Source organism: Sceloporus occidentalis, unplaced genomic scaffold (genome assembly GCF_023333645.1).
Source record: "Sceloporus occidentalis isolate IW3139 unplaced genomic scaffold, rSceOcc1.0.p SCAF_52, whole genome shotgun sequence".
NCBI classification, from domain to species: domain Eukaryota; kingdom Metazoa; phylum Chordata; class Lepidosauria; order Squamata; family Phrynosomatidae; genus Sceloporus; species Sceloporus occidentalis.
In genome coordinates this window covers 1913579-1930919 of record NW_028317032.1, presented here as the reverse complement: position 1 = coordinate 1930919, position 17341 = coordinate 1913579, and the positions used below count along the sequence as shown (strand labels likewise).

The 17341-nt window shown below is 45.2% G+C and overlaps 1 protein-coding gene across 2 annotated transcripts; it reads right to left on the bottom strand.

Moving 5' to 3' along the window:
- Positions 1-871: 871 nt before the first annotated feature.
- Positions 872-16411, bottom strand: LOC149288327 (pumilio homolog 2-like). Of its 2 annotated transcripts, XM_089491824.1 has the most exons (21): positions 16094-16411; positions 14743-14811; positions 13004-13109; positions 11753-11940; positions 11324-11466; positions 10537-10804; positions 9969-10065; positions 9381-9503; positions 9130-9290; positions 8679-8811; positions 7905-8048; positions 7211-7510; positions 6222-6458; positions 4405-4672; positions 4099-4228; positions 3208-3336; positions 2957-3094; positions 2552-2677; positions 2173-2294; positions 1376-1568; positions 872-997 (listed from the first exon to the last, which is right to left on the bottom strand). In XM_089491824.1, the coding sequence occupies exons 1-21, from the start codon at positions 16409-16411 to the stop codon at positions 872-874; spliced, it is 3519 nt and encodes a 1172-aa protein (XP_089347950.1). The 2 variants fall into 2 exon arrangements, with proteins under 2 accessions (XP_089347950.1, XP_089347951.1); XM_089491825.1 differs by lacking the exons at positions 6222-6458; positions 16094-16411 and having other exon boundaries at positions 14743-14787.
- Positions 16412-17341: the final 930 nt, after the last annotated feature.

Genomic DNA, 17341 nt, shown 5'->3' with positions numbered 1-17341 from the left:
GGACACCCCTGATATAATGTATCAGTGATATCCAAACCGCGATCGGCACTAAGCAGCTGGAACGTGTGAGCTTAATTTATATACATATTTTATTATTAGCGACCTGAGCTGGTGACGAGTTTACAACGGAGGGGCCGACCCTATGGAGCATGTAAAGCATGTGTTGTGTCCACTTCGCTCCCCTTATTGAACGTTAAAGGGTTACCTGACACAGGTAAGAGGCTCTTAAGAAAGTACACAATGAAAAATCCCTTTAACGTCTCATCTCGAACCAAGTATCGCTTTTGTGGGAACCAATTTGATTTCGAAATTCAAAAAAAAAAAAAAATAATTAAGAAGAAAAGAAAACTAATGCTACGCATTTGTAAATAAATCAAAGGTTTGTGCTCAGAGTATAGAATCCATACATTTGATGACTTAAGGGCCTTTTAAACAAAACAAAACATGGGTATGGAGGAAGAAAAAACAAAAGTATTTACAAGTCAATAGTCAATGCTTCGCTGGTAGAAAAACTAACCCAACCGGCCAACCAGTTTATTAAAAATACTGTACTTTCCCTTTAAAAACTACCACTTTTTACAGAAACTTTACAAGGTAAAAATTTACAAAATAATATGTGACAGCTTGATACAATTACATCATTTACAGGCTCTTGTTTCGAACTGGTTAGTCAATTGGGGAAGTCTTCCACCCGAGGTCGGCGGAATGGAGCCAAGGCCCAAGAAGTGGAAGGTAGACCGGTTATGGCCGGTATTCCAAACCGGGTGAGCATTAAATCGGAGGTTATATGGGAAGAAAACAGAGAGAGGAACAGACATTCTCTCTCTTCTGGTACAGAGCGGAGGTACTGGAGGTTTGATTTATTTTTTTTCTAGATCATTCCGTTTGAAGGTCCAATAGGCCCGAGGTCGGAGCTCTTTATGTAGTATTTCTCCAGCTTGGCTAGAATGTGTTTTCCGTAAGTGTATTTACGTAAAGTTGTGATATGTGGTCGGATCTAGAAGAGAAGCTTGAGATTACTTTTTTCTGGCAGGAATATATAAAGAATGTATTTACCCCCTAAATACAGAAGATAAAGATCTATATAAATCTAAGGCATGGCTTTCTTTATAAATGTCAAAAGTACTTTTTTTTTTTTTTTTTTTTAATTACCAATACTGAACATTTTATGATAAACTCTAAGCTGCTAAAACCGGGGCAATAATGTATGAATTGTTCCGGCGTTCTGCCAGATGATAAAGCAATTCCCGACACCATATAAAGTCCCTCTAAAAAATAAAGTGAATTTAGTTTTGTTCACTGAATGTAACCTTTAATCATAATAATTTTTCCCTATCAGAGGTTTCCCGGACCCCGTAGCCGTCGGCTCACTTGCCTTGTGCATGATTATTTTCCTCTGGGCCGGCTCCGACATGTCAATCATCTTCTGCACCACATAGTTGGCGTATTGGTCCTTCATCATGGTGTATAAGGCACTATGGGGACCGTCATTCTGGCAACAGACCTCGTCGATCAGCAGTGCCCTCTCTGCCCGGGTCGAGTGGGTGACGCACTTTTCTACAACATTGCTGCAGACCGAGGGAAAACTTGTTACAATTGGTATATGGTTGGGACAAGCATATATCAGGCGTTCCAAAATCACTCATTGATCCAGATAAAGGAAACTCCACAATTATACCAAACGCATGAGCAACGAGGTTCATTGCTTGTGTGACCCCTCAAAATAAAAAGTGAGGGAGAGGGAGAGTGCAGGTCCTCGAAACGATCAACAGAACAGTAGAACTCGATGTACATGAATAGGTTATTTTGTGAGGAAGCCATAAAGAAGAAAGCCAACCATTTCCACCGTCTGCAATAAGGTCTCCTCATTAATTCAGATTCCGCAAGGTATTTACATCGTCTCTTACTAACAATTCTAGGAGGATTGTTTTACGACAGAGGCTGAAGAGAACCTTTGACTTCACATCATCAAATAATATGAAACGTCTCAACCCCCAGCTCATGGCAAAGTGGAAAGGGCAGCTGACTTAACACACCAAAACACGGAATTCTCAAGCAAACAGACACGCGTGCCACGGTCATGCCAAACCAGAAACACACAAGTGATCTTCTTGTCCTCATTACACAGGATAGATATATATTATATATGTATAGCTGGCAGCATTTACATACCTGGCAAACTTGTGTTGGCTCATAGCGAGAACCTTTCCCCTTATTTCCGACACGATCTTGCTCTTGTCTTCGGAGCGGCCATGCTCCAGTACATGCTGAATGACGTAATTCCCGTACTGATCCTGTGAATTGTAACACACCAAAAAACATCACAGACGGGGATAACAAAGACGCTTTACTTTTTTAAATTACAAAGTCAGAATGTGTGATGTGAATCTTGGGCTATCTTTATCACCGTGTCCTTTAGACAACCGTGTTAAATATCATCTAGAGCTATCTAGATGCCTCATAAATGAACGCCAATACAAAAGCAGCTATGACCATTAAATAGCTTAACGTTCTTGTCAGTGGGCAGCCCCGACGGGCGATGGCACTGTACCTGCACAAGCTGCTCTGTGCTTTGGTGTAGCTCCTCCAGAATGGGCATGGTCTGCTCAGCTGTGCAATGTTCCAGAATGCGCTGGATTACTCTGCAGCCGTACGGATGAGTGGAAAGCACATAAACCTGTTTGGAAAAACAAGGGCAGATAAATCCACAGGCATAAAAAGTTTAAACCCTTCGTTGTTTGGACTTCAACTTCTCATTTGGACAATTGTTTAGAAGGTATCAATCTAGACTTAAGACTTTTTAGAGACTTTTAGACCAAGGAATTCAACAGGACTTCTTCAAATTCACTCCCTAAGTGAAGCCACCCTGGCAAACATGCAAATACACTGGATTCCAGTCTCGGCACATAATCAGGGGTATTAGCCCCTTCTCAATGATGAACTTATAGCAACCAACCTGGCCTTTGAAGGCATCTATGATGAACTGGAGTGCCTGTGGCTGGACACACTCAATGCACTTCTGCACCACGTGATTCCCATTCTGATCCTTCACACATTTCAGCACATGGCCGTCCAGCTCCCTCACCATTTCACTCTGCGAGAAATAAACACAAGAGTACCATTATTCTCCGAGAGAAGACATGGCGCCAGCGGAGGCCGGACACGTTTGAGAAGACCGAGTCCGGAGACGGTAATAGTCTGTGTTACCTGCTGGTCGGGAGAAATGGACTCCAGCGCCTTCTGAATAACACGACAGCCGTACATCTGCAGAGCCAGAGGCAGAACATGACCGCGTATACGTGTCGCCAACGCCAGCTTCTGATCCATACTCCCAAACTAAAATAATAAAATAATAAAAAAAAAGTTACTTTGTTTGTTACAATTTAATGCATTTTGCAACACAATACAGTCCAACGTAGTAACGATAACAGCCCATGAGCAATCGTGTGAATATTACACTGCATGGGACTCCAAAACTTACCAAGTCACCCCCTGCGCTAAATAATTACACACCTTCTCACAAAATGTTTAATGTTTCAAATAAGACATCAAAAAAAAAGGTCTGTGCTATTGGGTCTCAACAGCGAACAGTAGAAACCCCCTCGCACGCTGCAGCTTTTCATGCCACCGTCCAACGCATGGCAATGTAATGGGGAAGACTTAATGATGCCGACAGCTGCCCCATTGCTCCACTTCAAGCCACTGAACTCTTCACTTCCCTCCTCTGCACACCTTCGGACCCAACTCTGCTCACCGGGACATCCAAACATTCGGCATTTCATATCCTTTCCCCAATCTTTGCATTTCTATGATGATCTCAGATTCCTGGGGAAGGCTCTTTGGTCTCTCCCTGGGCATTGGCCCCTGAACTGCGGAGGGGGATTAAACCTAAAATGGGACAGCTGCTTTAATGGTTCATAGCCAAAGGCAACCGTGTCCTTGCTAGGGCAATTGTCACCTTAAAAAAATTTCACCTTTCGTTATTCGGTAATACGAGAAAAGGGCTGAATAGTTCTGCGAGGCCCCGTATACAATAACCATTAATATAACAATACATCATATCCCGCAGGGTCATCTAATGGCATATAATATACCCACCTCAAAAAACTTTTGTATGACGTAGTTCCCAAAGACATCCGTCATGAGCTGATAAGCCGCCTGCAGGATCTCGGTGAAGACGACCTGCCGCTCCGCTGGGGTTGCTCGCTCCAACTTCTGCTGGATAAACCTAAAAACACCAATAACTGTCAATTCCCAATCCATACTGTAAATATGTAGATTACCCCCTCCCTAAAAAACTCGCAGCCTGCCACCTATATATTTGTGCCGACGCAGCCACGACCTCAGCCCTTTTTGACCAATTGTTGGCCAACGTACCCGTTTTCCCACCGCGTCGCGTCTCACCTAGATCCATGCTGGTCTTGTGAAAATTCAACGATGTGCCCGATCAGGTCCCTGAGCTGCAGGTTCGGGAAGCGATTGTTCCTGAAATCCTCCAACAACCTGCTGCGGCCGGAGGGCATGATGTCGGAGCGGTTGTAGCGCAGGCGCGAGGGAGGAAAGAGCTGGCTGCTCGAGCTGAAGAAGCTGGAATTGCTGGCTGCTGTGCGGTACTTGGCTTCGGCTCCAGGAGCCGCGGAAACATAGCGCCCGCTGCCGTTCGTTAGTCCGCCTGTAACAGAAACATTGCAGTAAGTCTTTCCGGAAACGTAGACGCTTAACCTCAAATCGGAAGAGCTTATGGCACAAGTGAAGAACCCCGTCGGACAGTTAGTCAAGTGTCTGTGGACTTAAGTCTTGCCGTAAGCCGAGGTTGGTTTCTGCCAACACATCTTGCCTATCCATCGCATGCGTGTTTTTCAGGTTACTGAACACACGATCCCTGCTTGGAGTTTTTCCCGATTTCTTGAAGAACTGCCTCAGAATAGACCTTTGGTACGGGCCGCCCGGTCTCCCCCACTCGTTCCCATGCGACAGAACGGACCCATTTTCTTGGGGGGGGGTCATGGGGGCCACTATGCAAGAGGATATTTCCCTATAAGATTTATCGATAGAACATGAGATGATGGTTCTGAGGACAGACAACATATGTTTCAGATCTATTATCAAAATCATGTAAGCAGCCACTGAACAGCAAAGATAACTGCGCTCAGGTAAAGATCTTATTTTTTCCAAACAAATATTTATAAGGCACGCTCGCTGCTCAATTTACCATTACAGGTCTAAAAACCCGTGCAATGGGTTAAATCAACGCAAAAAGCGGAATCTGCTCATCTCTATGCTGGAAATTAATATGTTTATTACTGCTGAACCATTACCCAATAACAACCTTAACATTATAGAAGCAAGTTGGTTTAATTACCAACAACTGAAATTCAATCTCAACCGGGAGTCACTAATGGCAATGAATCAGTGTGGAGACCCTGTATAGTGGGTAGTCTTTCCATTTTCTTCTAGAACGAACACAAGCCAAACCCCAAGAGGTCCTCTCAGAACCAACACAAGCCAAACCCCCAAGAGGTCCTCTCAGAACCCACACGATCCTAAACCCAAGGGCTCTTCTGAGAACCAACACAAGCCAAACCCCAAGAGGTCCTCTCAGACCCAACATGAGCCTAACACCAAGAGGTCCTCAGAACCAACTCTATCCTAACTTCAATAGCTCTTCTCAGAACCAGCACGATCCCAACCATTAAGTCACTGAACAATGAATCAGCTGGCCACCACTTTCTGGAATGTTAGCAAAAAAACTATTAAAATGACTGGCGGCTACTTAAAGCCACGTGATATTCTATTCACAAAGCCAACGATAGAGAATCCTGCTCATCTAATGAAGTTCTTTCCCCTATAGACCTTAAGTTAGAGGGTCTGTCTAAGTGATATTCCTTAGGGTCTATCATGCAGACAAATACAAGCAGGAACGACCATAGGATGAGATAGTATATCCTGCGCTTTGAGCATTGGCAGCGAGATCTCTCTGAAGAGCGAAAGATCTGTCTCTCTCGCGGTAGGATGATAAAATATATAGACTCGAGTCCTGCTTGGCTGCAGTCAGGCCAGCAAGCCGCTCGCAATTTGTTAATTCCCAAAAACGGAAAGAAAAGCGTCAATAACAAATGCAAAATGGTACAATCAAATAAAATAAAAAAAATAAAAAACACAGCCACGTCCACAAAACACACACAAAGAAAAACAACACACAAATAAAACGTTTGCTTTACCTAAATGCAAACTGGATGAGGATCCATGCGATGAAAGGGATGGCGGTGGCGTTAGTGAATGTCCTGGCGTTTGGCTCGGCAGAGGCATGCCTATCGGACTCGCGGACGACGAAAATCCCAGGCTATTGTAAAAAGGCTGCCCTATTGGTGCTAGGCTGCCGCTAGGCCTTTTGTATAAGTCTGAGCTAGCAGACAGGGAATCTCTCCGAGAACCACTACTACCCGCCGAATTGCCAACTGAAGGAATAAAAAAATAAAAACAAAAATTAAAGACACACACACTGTTAAACGAGGGGAAAAAAGTAAGACATTAATGGAAAAGCGACAAAATAAGACGACGGCCGGGAGATGATGATAATATTCATATAAAAGGAAAAGAAACCCCCTAAAATGGTCAGGACTCAATGTCACTCAAGTGACATAAAACGTGCGTTTCCACATTAAGTTAAGGCAAACCGGGGTTTGAAACAAATTTATCACAGGGCAAAAAAAATAAAAATATATAAAATAAAAAAAAAATAAAAAAAAAGGTGGAATGTTATATTAAACAAGATGGAAAAAGTTATGTATGCAAATTAAAAAATACATCATTAGGCAGCAAAATCTTCCAGGAAAAAATCCTATTATGTAAATATATTTTTAATTATTATAACAATAATTTTATTTAAAAAAAAATCAAGACAATAGCGCTCAGAAGGTACAATAACTTATTTTAGACAGAGCTATGATTAATAGAAGTAACTGAGCACTGGACATTTTATAAAAAAAAGTATCCAATAATCGACATCCATCACAAAAAAAAAAAAAAAAAAAAAAAAGAATAAAAGGATAGACTAACCGGAAAAAACCCCCACTTCATTCTATGGGTTTGTTTTGGCTGAATTTAGGAAAGAGGGGCAGAGTAAAAAATACATTAACTAAACATAATGACTCATGGTTGTGTGTAACCCAGCTGGACATTCGTTAGGTTTGACCGCACGTTACCGTACCTGATGAATTAAATCCCCCGAAGGAAGAGCCGATGGCTGCCCCCAGAGAGCTGTTGTTTCCGAAGCCAAGGGAGCCGTTGGCCGGCTGGCCCTGTCCGTGAGAAAACAGGGAGCTGGCCTGGCCGCTGCCGGACAGGCTGCCGTTCCCGTAGAACGAGCTGGAGTGGAGGCTGCCGTTGTGCTGTGCCTGCTGCTGTGCCTGCTGCTGCTGCTGCGCCTGCTGATGGCTCATGGGCCGGAAGATGTTGTTTGCGGCCCCTGTGAGGTTGTTGGCACCGGAGGCCGATGCAGCGGCGGCAGCTGCGAAATAAACATTTGGTCAGATATGAGAAACGGCGTCACGCACTACCGTCAGCGGGTACAGATTTTATGAAACCACTTAAGTCTCCGTATCAAGTCACCTCCGCACGCCCCGATTCAACATATTTCAGAGAAAAGGAGGTTTTCTAGATAGAAACACGGTAACTAAAGATTACTCAGCAAACATACAGTCAATTGTATAGGAGGGGAGGCAGCGGGAACAATCCAGAATGATAGTTTGGATATTAACCCTTTATTACGCCATCAAAATGCTGCCGGGATTCACCAACGCTGCCCAATGAACGATTCAAGCAACGACCCTGGTAACAGTCATAACTTGGCAGAATTTCTTCGCAAACATGACGGTTACAGGGAAAAGAGGCTTTTAACGTACCTGCTTGTGCAGCCGCAGGATTGATTAGAACGGGCGCGGAGGCCACTAATCTCACCTGGGCTGCTAACCCAGCTCTGGCTCCAGGGCCGACCACCAAGGTGCCATTCTGATCATAATAGGCAGTGGGAGCGAGGACCTGGTAGCCTACAGAAAAAATAAAATAAAAAAAAAGATTGTAAGCTCCTGTGACCAGGGGCCTCCAAGTCAAATTGTTACATACTACTTGTTATGTCCCGTCTACTCACTATACAGCGCTACGGAATTTGATGGCGCTATATAAAATATAATGATCTAAAGTGATTGTGCAGTTTTGTTTTTTTCTAAATTTGCACTACAAGAGGAGGAAAAAAAGCCTTTTCATGTCATTAAAATAATTGGTCTTGAAGCGCAGAATCGCCATGGAATGCCATCAGTGAACTAGACGGACAACCAAGGCGGTTCAACGATGACCCTCCTGCAGAATTCAATCAACGCGATCCAAAAAGTAATCGCACGACACAGAACATGTAAACAGAGACTTTGCCTCCGTCACGCAGAACGCGGCAGATTTAAACCGCGTGCGTCATATAACCCATCAGCGGGTTCTGCACCCCCTTACTTATGGTCAGGTGTAACTACATCATACATCTCACAATGTGTATCAAGGAGATGAGCGGTTTAAAACCCGCTCCTTGCACATCCTCTGATGGGGATCCAGCAGCTGCTTAATCCGTTTATACGGCAGCGCCCTCTACGGGCAGTAATGTGGAGCGCAGGACAAAGATATCACCATACCTGACATGTTAGCAGCGAGACCCTGCCCGAAAGCCAGAGCCGAATTTGCAGCCGCAGCGAGGGACTCTGCCTGTTGTCCTTGTTGGCTCTGGTTTGGTGTGAGTGGCCGCTGACCGCCCGCAGCACGCATAACCTGCGTGGAGAGTGCATTAGACTGATCTGACGCAAAAACTATACTTCTCTCAAGGTTTTCCATTAAATACCCAGTGCTACTCCCCCCCCCCCCCCCCCAACATCTGAACCTGGGGAATCTTAATTTTTACTGCCCTCCAGAAGCATTTGGAAAGAGTTAACAAGGTTGGGATGCTGTGGGAGAATAGAAGTCTCCATGTACTGGATGTGTTGTGTGCTCCGGGTAAGGGGCATCTGTAAGACCCCACAGCCATGCAACTGCATCGTACAAAAGATGCTTCCTGGGGCACTCCGCTAAGACCCCCCCCTGTATCTTTACCTGCTGCTGTGCCTGGTTGGCCTGCTGCGCCCCCTGCTGGCCGTTACCATTAGCTGCTGCTGCGGCGGCGGCGGCTCCTGCTGCGGCTTGCTGTTGAAATAAACCAGCTGGATAAACCCCCCATGGAACGCCGTAATATTGTGGGGGGACAACCGTGGGGCCTAAAAAAAAAAACCAAAACACAAAAGCAGTGTATGAGCAGCCTGCATGAGCTTGTAAATGCATAACGAAGAACAGAAGAGGTGCCATACCCGCCAAGGTCGCTGCTGCAGCCAGGCCTGCCGTATACGGGTCCGCGCCAGGGTGAGCTGTGCTGATAATGTAGGGATTTGGCATAAAGGCAGCAGGGGCGAGGCCTGCCGAAAACATACCCGCTGTAAATACAGAAAACATTTTAAATATCTGAACCCTACACAAGAAAATGTATCAAGCAAACCAGTACGTTGAATTTGTCCTAAATGAAGCCAGAACCGATCACAGGTAAGATGATTTGAGAAAGTCTCAGTGTTGCTGAATGTCTGGACATCGAGGCATTACAGCAACACCGATTGGGTGAAGAAAGTGACCGCACATTGCCTTCTACACCCGGTAAAATCATGACGGGCCTAGCATGTCAATTGTCATCAACTGACTGTTTTTGAGTAACGTGCCCGGACCGTCAATTGTCGTCAAGGGGTTAAGAGAAAAGAAAAAAAAAAAAAAAAAAAAAAAAAAAGGAGAGGGAAAGGGAAAAAAGTCAACATATATTTGGCTACGTATTACCCCCAGCAGTACGAGAATCAATATAAAGAACAGCCTAGGAAGACCAGGTGGTTTGGAGATGCCGGTGTAATCCTTACCCATATGGGACTGCTGAGCGGCTGCTAGTGCGTACTGCTGCTGCTGCTGGGCGGCTGTTAACTGCTGTACGGTCAGAGTATTAGGTCTCTGGAACAGCTGCAGGGGAGGAAAAAAATCATTAAAATCCCAGACAACATTAAGCATATTTTAAAAAAACTGCCTCTTTACAGAACTGCAAGGCTGCAAACAATAACTCTGATAGATCACGTGCAGCCTAACAGCATAAATGGAAAATGAAGCATTAAAGCTCAACTATATGTATGGTGAGGACAGCCATATGCAAATCCCATGCAAGTTTACATTCCCTCACTGTATAAACCTCTACCACATCTGCTGGGAGGCTGTTCCATCGCCCATCATTATCATCTCAGTAAAATAAATCTTTCTTTCTAACTTTCTACCCGAGCCTCTGACCCTCCTGCTCTAATGTTTCACCTCCTTTACAAAATATATGCTTCCCTCCGGTACAAAAGTATTTAAATGTTTCCATCACATCCCATATAATATCCTACAAATTATAGATCAGCCCTAGAGAAAAGGTATCGGCACAACTTCTGGTTAAATGACCTGCTGCTGGGTATTGTAATCAAACAATCCAACGCCGGCTCCGGCTGAGTCCATCTGAAGCTGATTGCCCGGATAGTCAAACTGCAGCGAATCGAGGCCAACTTGTTCCATGCCATCCATGTGTTGGCTTTCAGGGCTTGCGAACTCATCTGTCAGCGGCTTGTGGCTCATGGGGTTTTGAAGCTGTCCTAGGCCATCGGCAACAGAGTTTGGCCCAATGCGATCGGTGATCTCCGTGGGGGAGGCCTGACGGCTTCCAGGAGTGCGGCTGAAATAAGAATAAGAATAAAAAAATCCGTTATGATATACAAAATGGTAGGCTTTCAGAACCCTTGACACAGGTCGGTGCAATAAATTGCTTTATTCCAGACCAAGCAGGACAATGACCGATGTATCTGCCTTCATTTAGGATAATTTGCCTTATTTTCTTAGTTTTGTTTGTTTTATAAAATAAAAAAAAAAAAAAGGCAAATATGATCAGATTCCAATCTTTACCCAACAACACTCTCCATCCACGGTCATTACCTGGACGATATAGAACCATGCTGGATACAATCTGATTTAGGATCAATCATTTACACGATAAAAGTCATGTTTACGCAGCCTATGGCCCATATCACTTATATAGGCAGACAGCAACTAAGGCAGCAGGGCTGCAGCTTCAGCATCAGGCAAGCGCTTTAAAATGCATTCTTCCAAAACCAGGGGGGAGTACTTTAATATCCATTCACGCACAGCGAGAGCATCAGAGACTATGAACGGTTCCTTTAACCACCGAAAGACTTACTTGAAATCCGCGTCAATGCCATTGGCCAGTCCTCGGCCGTTTAGCTTGGACACGTCCTCTGCGTCCGCAGATATAAGATCCCGTTTCTTTTCTTCCTCAAACGGGGACGCTTTCCCTTTCTGCTCGGCCTTTTCAGGTCCATCCTTCAAATCGAACAGATCAGAGGAAATATTTATGTCTTTCAGCTCAATACGTATACTTTAAAAACACGGAGAGGGGAAGATCGTAAACAAGCATTTAACTAAAGGGATTCAAAAAGAGGTTTGGACGAATCAGACGAGGCCGTTTCAGCCTTTAAAGCGATTAAAGGGCAGATGGGACGGTTGAATTCTATTTCACGCTGTAATATTTCACGCAATAAGCTTCCGGTTAGACGTTTTACTGCAGATTTGTATAAAATAAATGTAGAAACGAGGGGCCGCAGCTTACATAGGCTCCTTTTCTGAATCGGGGGTCGACTTTGTCGGCGGGCGAGGAACTCAAGACATATTCCACCATGCTGACGCCGAGCCCCCCGCTTTCCGATCGGGGGGACAGGACGGAGTTCACGTCGTGGTTCCCGTGAAAGCTTTGGCCGGGTCTCCTCTGCACCATGATGGGCTGCGACACAGAGTGATCTGCAAGACAAACCACACATACGGCGGTGACTTTTAAAGCTGGCTGAACCAATCGACAATCATCGCAGAGATAACGGGGTGGAATAATTAAACCAATCAAGGACCTATACACCTAGTATAAAAAGGTGTGTTTCTAAATATATTGATCAAAGCCACTAACCAGCTGATTGATGTAGATCTAAGATCTAGTCATTCAGCACAGTTTAAGAAGATTATTAGATGACCAAATGGGGTCCTCTGCCAACCGGAGCGCAGAGGAAAGCACTGCCATTGACTTTACTGGAAGCACTTTTTTGCCAGCAATTATCAGGTCAGGACAATTTGGCACAGTCTCCGTTTATAAACCGAACATACGGCTAGCGTGAGTCTCAGAGGAGACCAAGGGTCGGCGTCTTCACAGCGGGAAAAACGGGCTGAGGGGCCATCGCAGTAACAACTTTATGCTGAAAACCGTCGTGCCCCTCTTTCTTGTAACATGAGAAATACCGTATTGGCTCGAATATAGGCCGCACTTTTTTCCCCCCACTTTAAGTCTTTAAAGTGGGGGTGCGGCCTATATTCGGGGTCTAGCGCCCGATGCCCAGGACATGCAGTTCCGGGCGCCGGGAAGGGTTAGGATACAGATCCCCCGCAGCGGTGCAGGGGACCCGTATCCTACTCTCTGATACACTCAGACAGCCTCCCCTGCCAGCACTTTCCACGGGGGGGGGGCCTGCCGGCACGGGAGGTTGTCTAAGCTTTACCTCTGCCCCCAAGACTTACCAGAGGAGACTCCCGGGTGTCTTGCGGGGCCGGCGGGGGACATCTACGCAATACGCGTACACAACTTCCGGAAGTTGTGTACGCGTATTGCGTAGATGTCCCCCGCCAGCCCCGCAAGACACCTGGGAGTCTCCTCTGGTAAGTCGGGGGGGGGGGGGGGGGACAGTGGCAGCATATCTCGGGGGGGGGGGACAGAAAAAAAATGTTTTCTTTAAAAAAAAGCACCAAACTTTTAGGGTGCGGCCTATATACGGGGGCGGCCTATATCCGAGCCAATACGGTAATACGGTTATCCGCTTACGTGATGCGCCCCAGGCACTCTCCCGCCATTCATCCGCGAGGAACATGCCTTTCTCGCCATCTTTTGCAGAGTCGTCTGGTTCCCAAAACTTTTTGGCTGGCAAAAGCTGCATATAAAAAAAAATAAAAAAATAAAAAGTAGAAATAATTTAGGAGTTGCTAGTCATACACAGAACATGCGTGTTCCAGATGAAAGGTACCCCCTGGCACTATGCTTAAGACTGGAGACTAAGTGATCCAATCTCCGTTCTCCCCTTTCCCCGCATGCACAGAGTATGGGAAGCTGCCAAAAGTAACTCTAACCAGGACATAATCCCAATGGTTGGTTCTGTCCCCGAATATTCAGGACTGTCAGCAGCTACAAAGCAAAATATGCCTCCGAGTATCTCTGCACCGCTTTTAACCCCTTCGTGACAAAGGCTTATATTACTTTTTGTACCCTTCGTGACAATGGCCGTTTTAACATTTCTGCGCTGCTTGTGTTTAGCTGTAATTTTCTTCTTTCCCGTTTACTGAACCCACACACATTAGATATTGTTTTTTTCAGGACAAGAAGGGCTTTCTTTAGATGACATTGTTTTGATTGTATCATATTATTTACTATTAAAAAAAGTATAAAATATGGTGAAGAATTTAGAAAAAAAATGACTGTTTCTAACTTTTAGTCATCTATAAAAGGTAACGAAAAAACCTGCTAAATAGATTCTACTATTTGTCCTGAGTTTAGAAATACCCAATGTTTTTATGTTTTTTTTGCTTTTTTCTACACATTATGGGGCAAAAAGTACAGGTAGCGTTTTGCTATTTCAAAGCCTTTTTTTCCAAATCTGGTAATTCTTCCCCCCATGTGCCATTTCGGGTATCTTTGAAGCCGGCCAATGCAATTTACCCCATCAAATCATATATTTTTTAAAACTAGACAGCCCAGGGTATTCCAAATGCTAGTATTGTAACCCTTTCCAAGCACTAATTCTACCATCAGCCTTTGTCAAACTTTATGATAGTAATTTCTTTGCATTTGTTTTTTCACACACATTTTACTTCAGGTATGAATAAACAGGTTCTGGTATATGTCACTATCACAAAACACCCCAATATGTGTTCAGCAACATCTCCTGAGTACAGCAATACCCCACATGAATGATTTTGCCTGGCTGTTTGGGGGCAAAAGGGCCACATTTGGGGCATGCGCATTTTCAATGTTGAACTTTGGCATTTGGGGATCCACTGCCCATGTCCTATTTGGTACATCTTTGAGCCGGGCCATTTCAGTGTGCCCAATAAAGCCATATATTTTGAAAACTAGACACCCCAGGGTATTTCAAATGCTAGTATTTTAACTCTTTGCATGCACACATTTTACCACCAGAATTTTTGGGGTGGCATTAGGTTGAGGCATTAGAGCAACACCGTTTGAGTGAAGGGAAAAAAAAAAAAAAAAAATTCGATCACGGATCGTTTTTTTCACCCGTTTTAACAAAATGACGGTCCTGGCACATCATTTGTCGTAAACGACTTCTTTTTCCGTGACGTGCCCGGACCGGCAATTGTCATCAAGGGGTTAAGTAAACTATACAAACGGTGGAGCCGCTCACTCGTGATCTCTAGACTAGTTTAGGGGCTGCAAAGATCAAGAGACTATAAGCGATAATTTCCCTGCGGAACGTGTATTAAATCCGGCTCAGTAAGACCCGTCCCTGGACAGCAAAGCATGGAAGGTCGGAGAACATGATCATTTACCTCCCCCATCCCTCGAGATTCTAGAGCGAGTGCTTGGAAGTCATTATTCAGTTCATCGGCAGGCCTCACCTGGAAGAGAGAAAGATTGGGACAGTTATATAATATTTTAGATTTTATTTTTTTATATATAAAAATATCATTCACACCGTCATTAAACATAAGGAAAAAGCACTTAAACATCCCCAACAGCGCCCTCCGGGCATCCTAGTCGTACAAAACCTGGTCCCGAGTCCCAAATACTCTCAACAGCAGTAGGCAGAGGGGATTCGGGAAGCCATCAGCCGGTACCTGGTAGCCTCAACGTGCAAAGACTCATCACAAGGCATCAAAGATCGGGGGCAATTCATCCGATTCACCAGCTGCCCCCAGGCAGAGAAACACAAACTGAACCGGCTGATAGGAATTACGCTTTAAAATCAGGTTATTTTTTTATCATAATATATAATTTAAGAAATGCTTAACTAAAACGGCATAAATGACCCCATGAAACATAATTTTGTAGAAACTGCACAAATTGGGGAAAAAAGCGTAAATTAACTGCAGCATAAAATGGCTTTTCGTGTTCAGGGGGCGGCGAATTAAATTTTCATTACAGATCTTGTATTCCAACAAAACAACGCAGACAGGAGCCGGGGGCCCAGACAGGAGCCGGGGGCCCAGACAGGAGCCGGGGGCCCAGACAGGAGCCGGGGGCCCAGACAGGAGCCGGGGGCCCAGACAGGAGCCGGGGGCCCAGACAGGAGCCGGGGGCCCAGACAGGAGCCGGGGGCCCAGACAGGAGCCGGGGGCCCAGACAGGAGCCGGGGGCCCAGACAGGAGCCGGGGGCCCAGACAGGAGCCGTCCCCTATGTGATAAACAGGGGGCCCGTAGCTCGAGCATCGTACCGCTGGTGTAAAGACTCCTATACAGTGCGCTCGTTCTGGCTCAATACCAACAACGGAAAAGGCGTCCTTAAGTAACAGAGTGTGCGTGCGCGTCAGACGCATCCACACCAGAGGTGGCTTCCACTGCATCTGCTCTTTGAGCTGCCCGGATCAGACACTCGCAGCCTCGCTACCAGAGCACCCCGAGCATTCACCTCTCTTATTAGCATGCAGGTACCATTTAATATAGAAGCCCAGTCGAAGACTACCGTAGGTTCAAACAGAAAGCCAACACCTGGTTCCTGAACTCTTTGGAAATGCCATGAATATATCGGGAGTTGCCGCACAGTGAAGACGGTACGCAGCATGACCCACAACCAAGAGGAACCATGGAGGACGCTCATACTTGAGAATATGAAACAAAATAAAAGACTCACATTTTTACAAGAACCACAATGAGGAAAAAAATGTAATTAGAGCTACGTACCGACGGATCTATGCTATCTCCTGTGGGCCAGCGGTGTTTATTGGAGTAGCCGTTCAGCTGTTCACCCGCTTGCCTTTGGAAGAAATATCCCACAGTGGCATCATCCTGAGAACGGCCACTCAGAGGCACGTGGGCACTCGGTCCCCCTGGAGGCATGGCGTGGGGGTTACTTCCAAGGGGCCCCGGCGCTGGTCCTCCAGATGGGACAATCCCTATTCCAAGCCCGAGGGGTTCCTGCCCGCCGCCGCTCGCATGCATTATTCCTCTGGGCTCCTGCCAGACCACTTCATTCATGCCTACGTCACATGGAATGTTCATTCCACATTAGGCACCTAAAAATAAAAACAGATGTATAAATACATGCAAAAACCAAAAAAAACCCCATGAGGGCCAAGAAAAAAAAAAAATACATAAAAGTAAATAAGTAAAGTGACGCTCCTACTGTAGATAACCCGCTTCAGAGGAACCGACAGTCCGTCGTAAAAAAAATAAATAAAGGCCACCTGGGACCCCACTGTAGTTTCATAGGCGTTTTTCCCCTCTGAATGTTATGATTTATACAGCCATTACCGGATGATTCTTTTACACTCACAAATGAAAACGCTCCGGCTAAATACAATTGGAGCGCACTCATCATCAATCACCTACCGGCATCTCCTGAGCCACACCACAACATTTTCCAGGGAAAATGTGTAACGGTATTCTACCAGGCTAAAAATATCCTTTTTTGCTTAATCTCACAGATGCCACAATGATCGCAAAAATCTAAATAAATACAAAACACCCATCGCACTGCCTGATCTTCTGGCACTCAAGGGGACAAAAATACCCCAGATCTGTCCAGCATAATATTTTCAGGCTGGAGCCAGGAGCGGCAGAGACACCAAGTTCATATATACTTTATTTACCGTTTAGGTCATCTGTCCTTAAGGCCGCTTCTCAAACTTTGTGCTGGAATATATATATATATATATATAGATATGAGATTCCAGCACAAAGTTTGAGAAGCGGCCTTAAGGACAGATGACCTAAACGGATATGCCGACCATTGTGTGTACATCACAGCTGTCCCTTTAAATGTTCCCCTTTGTAAATGCATTTGCTCAAAACATTGGAAAGAACCGTTAGACTATGGAGGAGGAGGAAGGCAGTTGCAGGGCTGCAGTTTCCACCTCGTATTTATTTTCTCCTTTTATGTATATATTAAAAGTACTTTAATAGGAATTCCACTTTAGAAGGGCTGTGAGG

What these genes read in the sequence shown, in the direction of transcription:
- LOC149288327 (XM_089491824.1), bottom strand. Translation starts at nt 16,411, where the DNA reads ATGAACATTCCATGTGACGTAGGCATGAATGAAGTGGTCTGGCAGGAG. An exon ending in ATTACAATACCCAGCAGCAG is followed by an intron (nt 10,066 to 10,536) that starts GTCATTTAACCA and finishes CCTCCCCTGCAG; the next exon opens with CTGTTCCAGAGACCTAATAC. An exon ending in CCAACCAGGCACAGCAGCAG is followed by an intron (nt 8,812 to 9,129) that starts GTAAAGATACAG and finishes CTCTCCACGCAG; the next exon opens with GTTATGCGTGCTGCGGGCGG.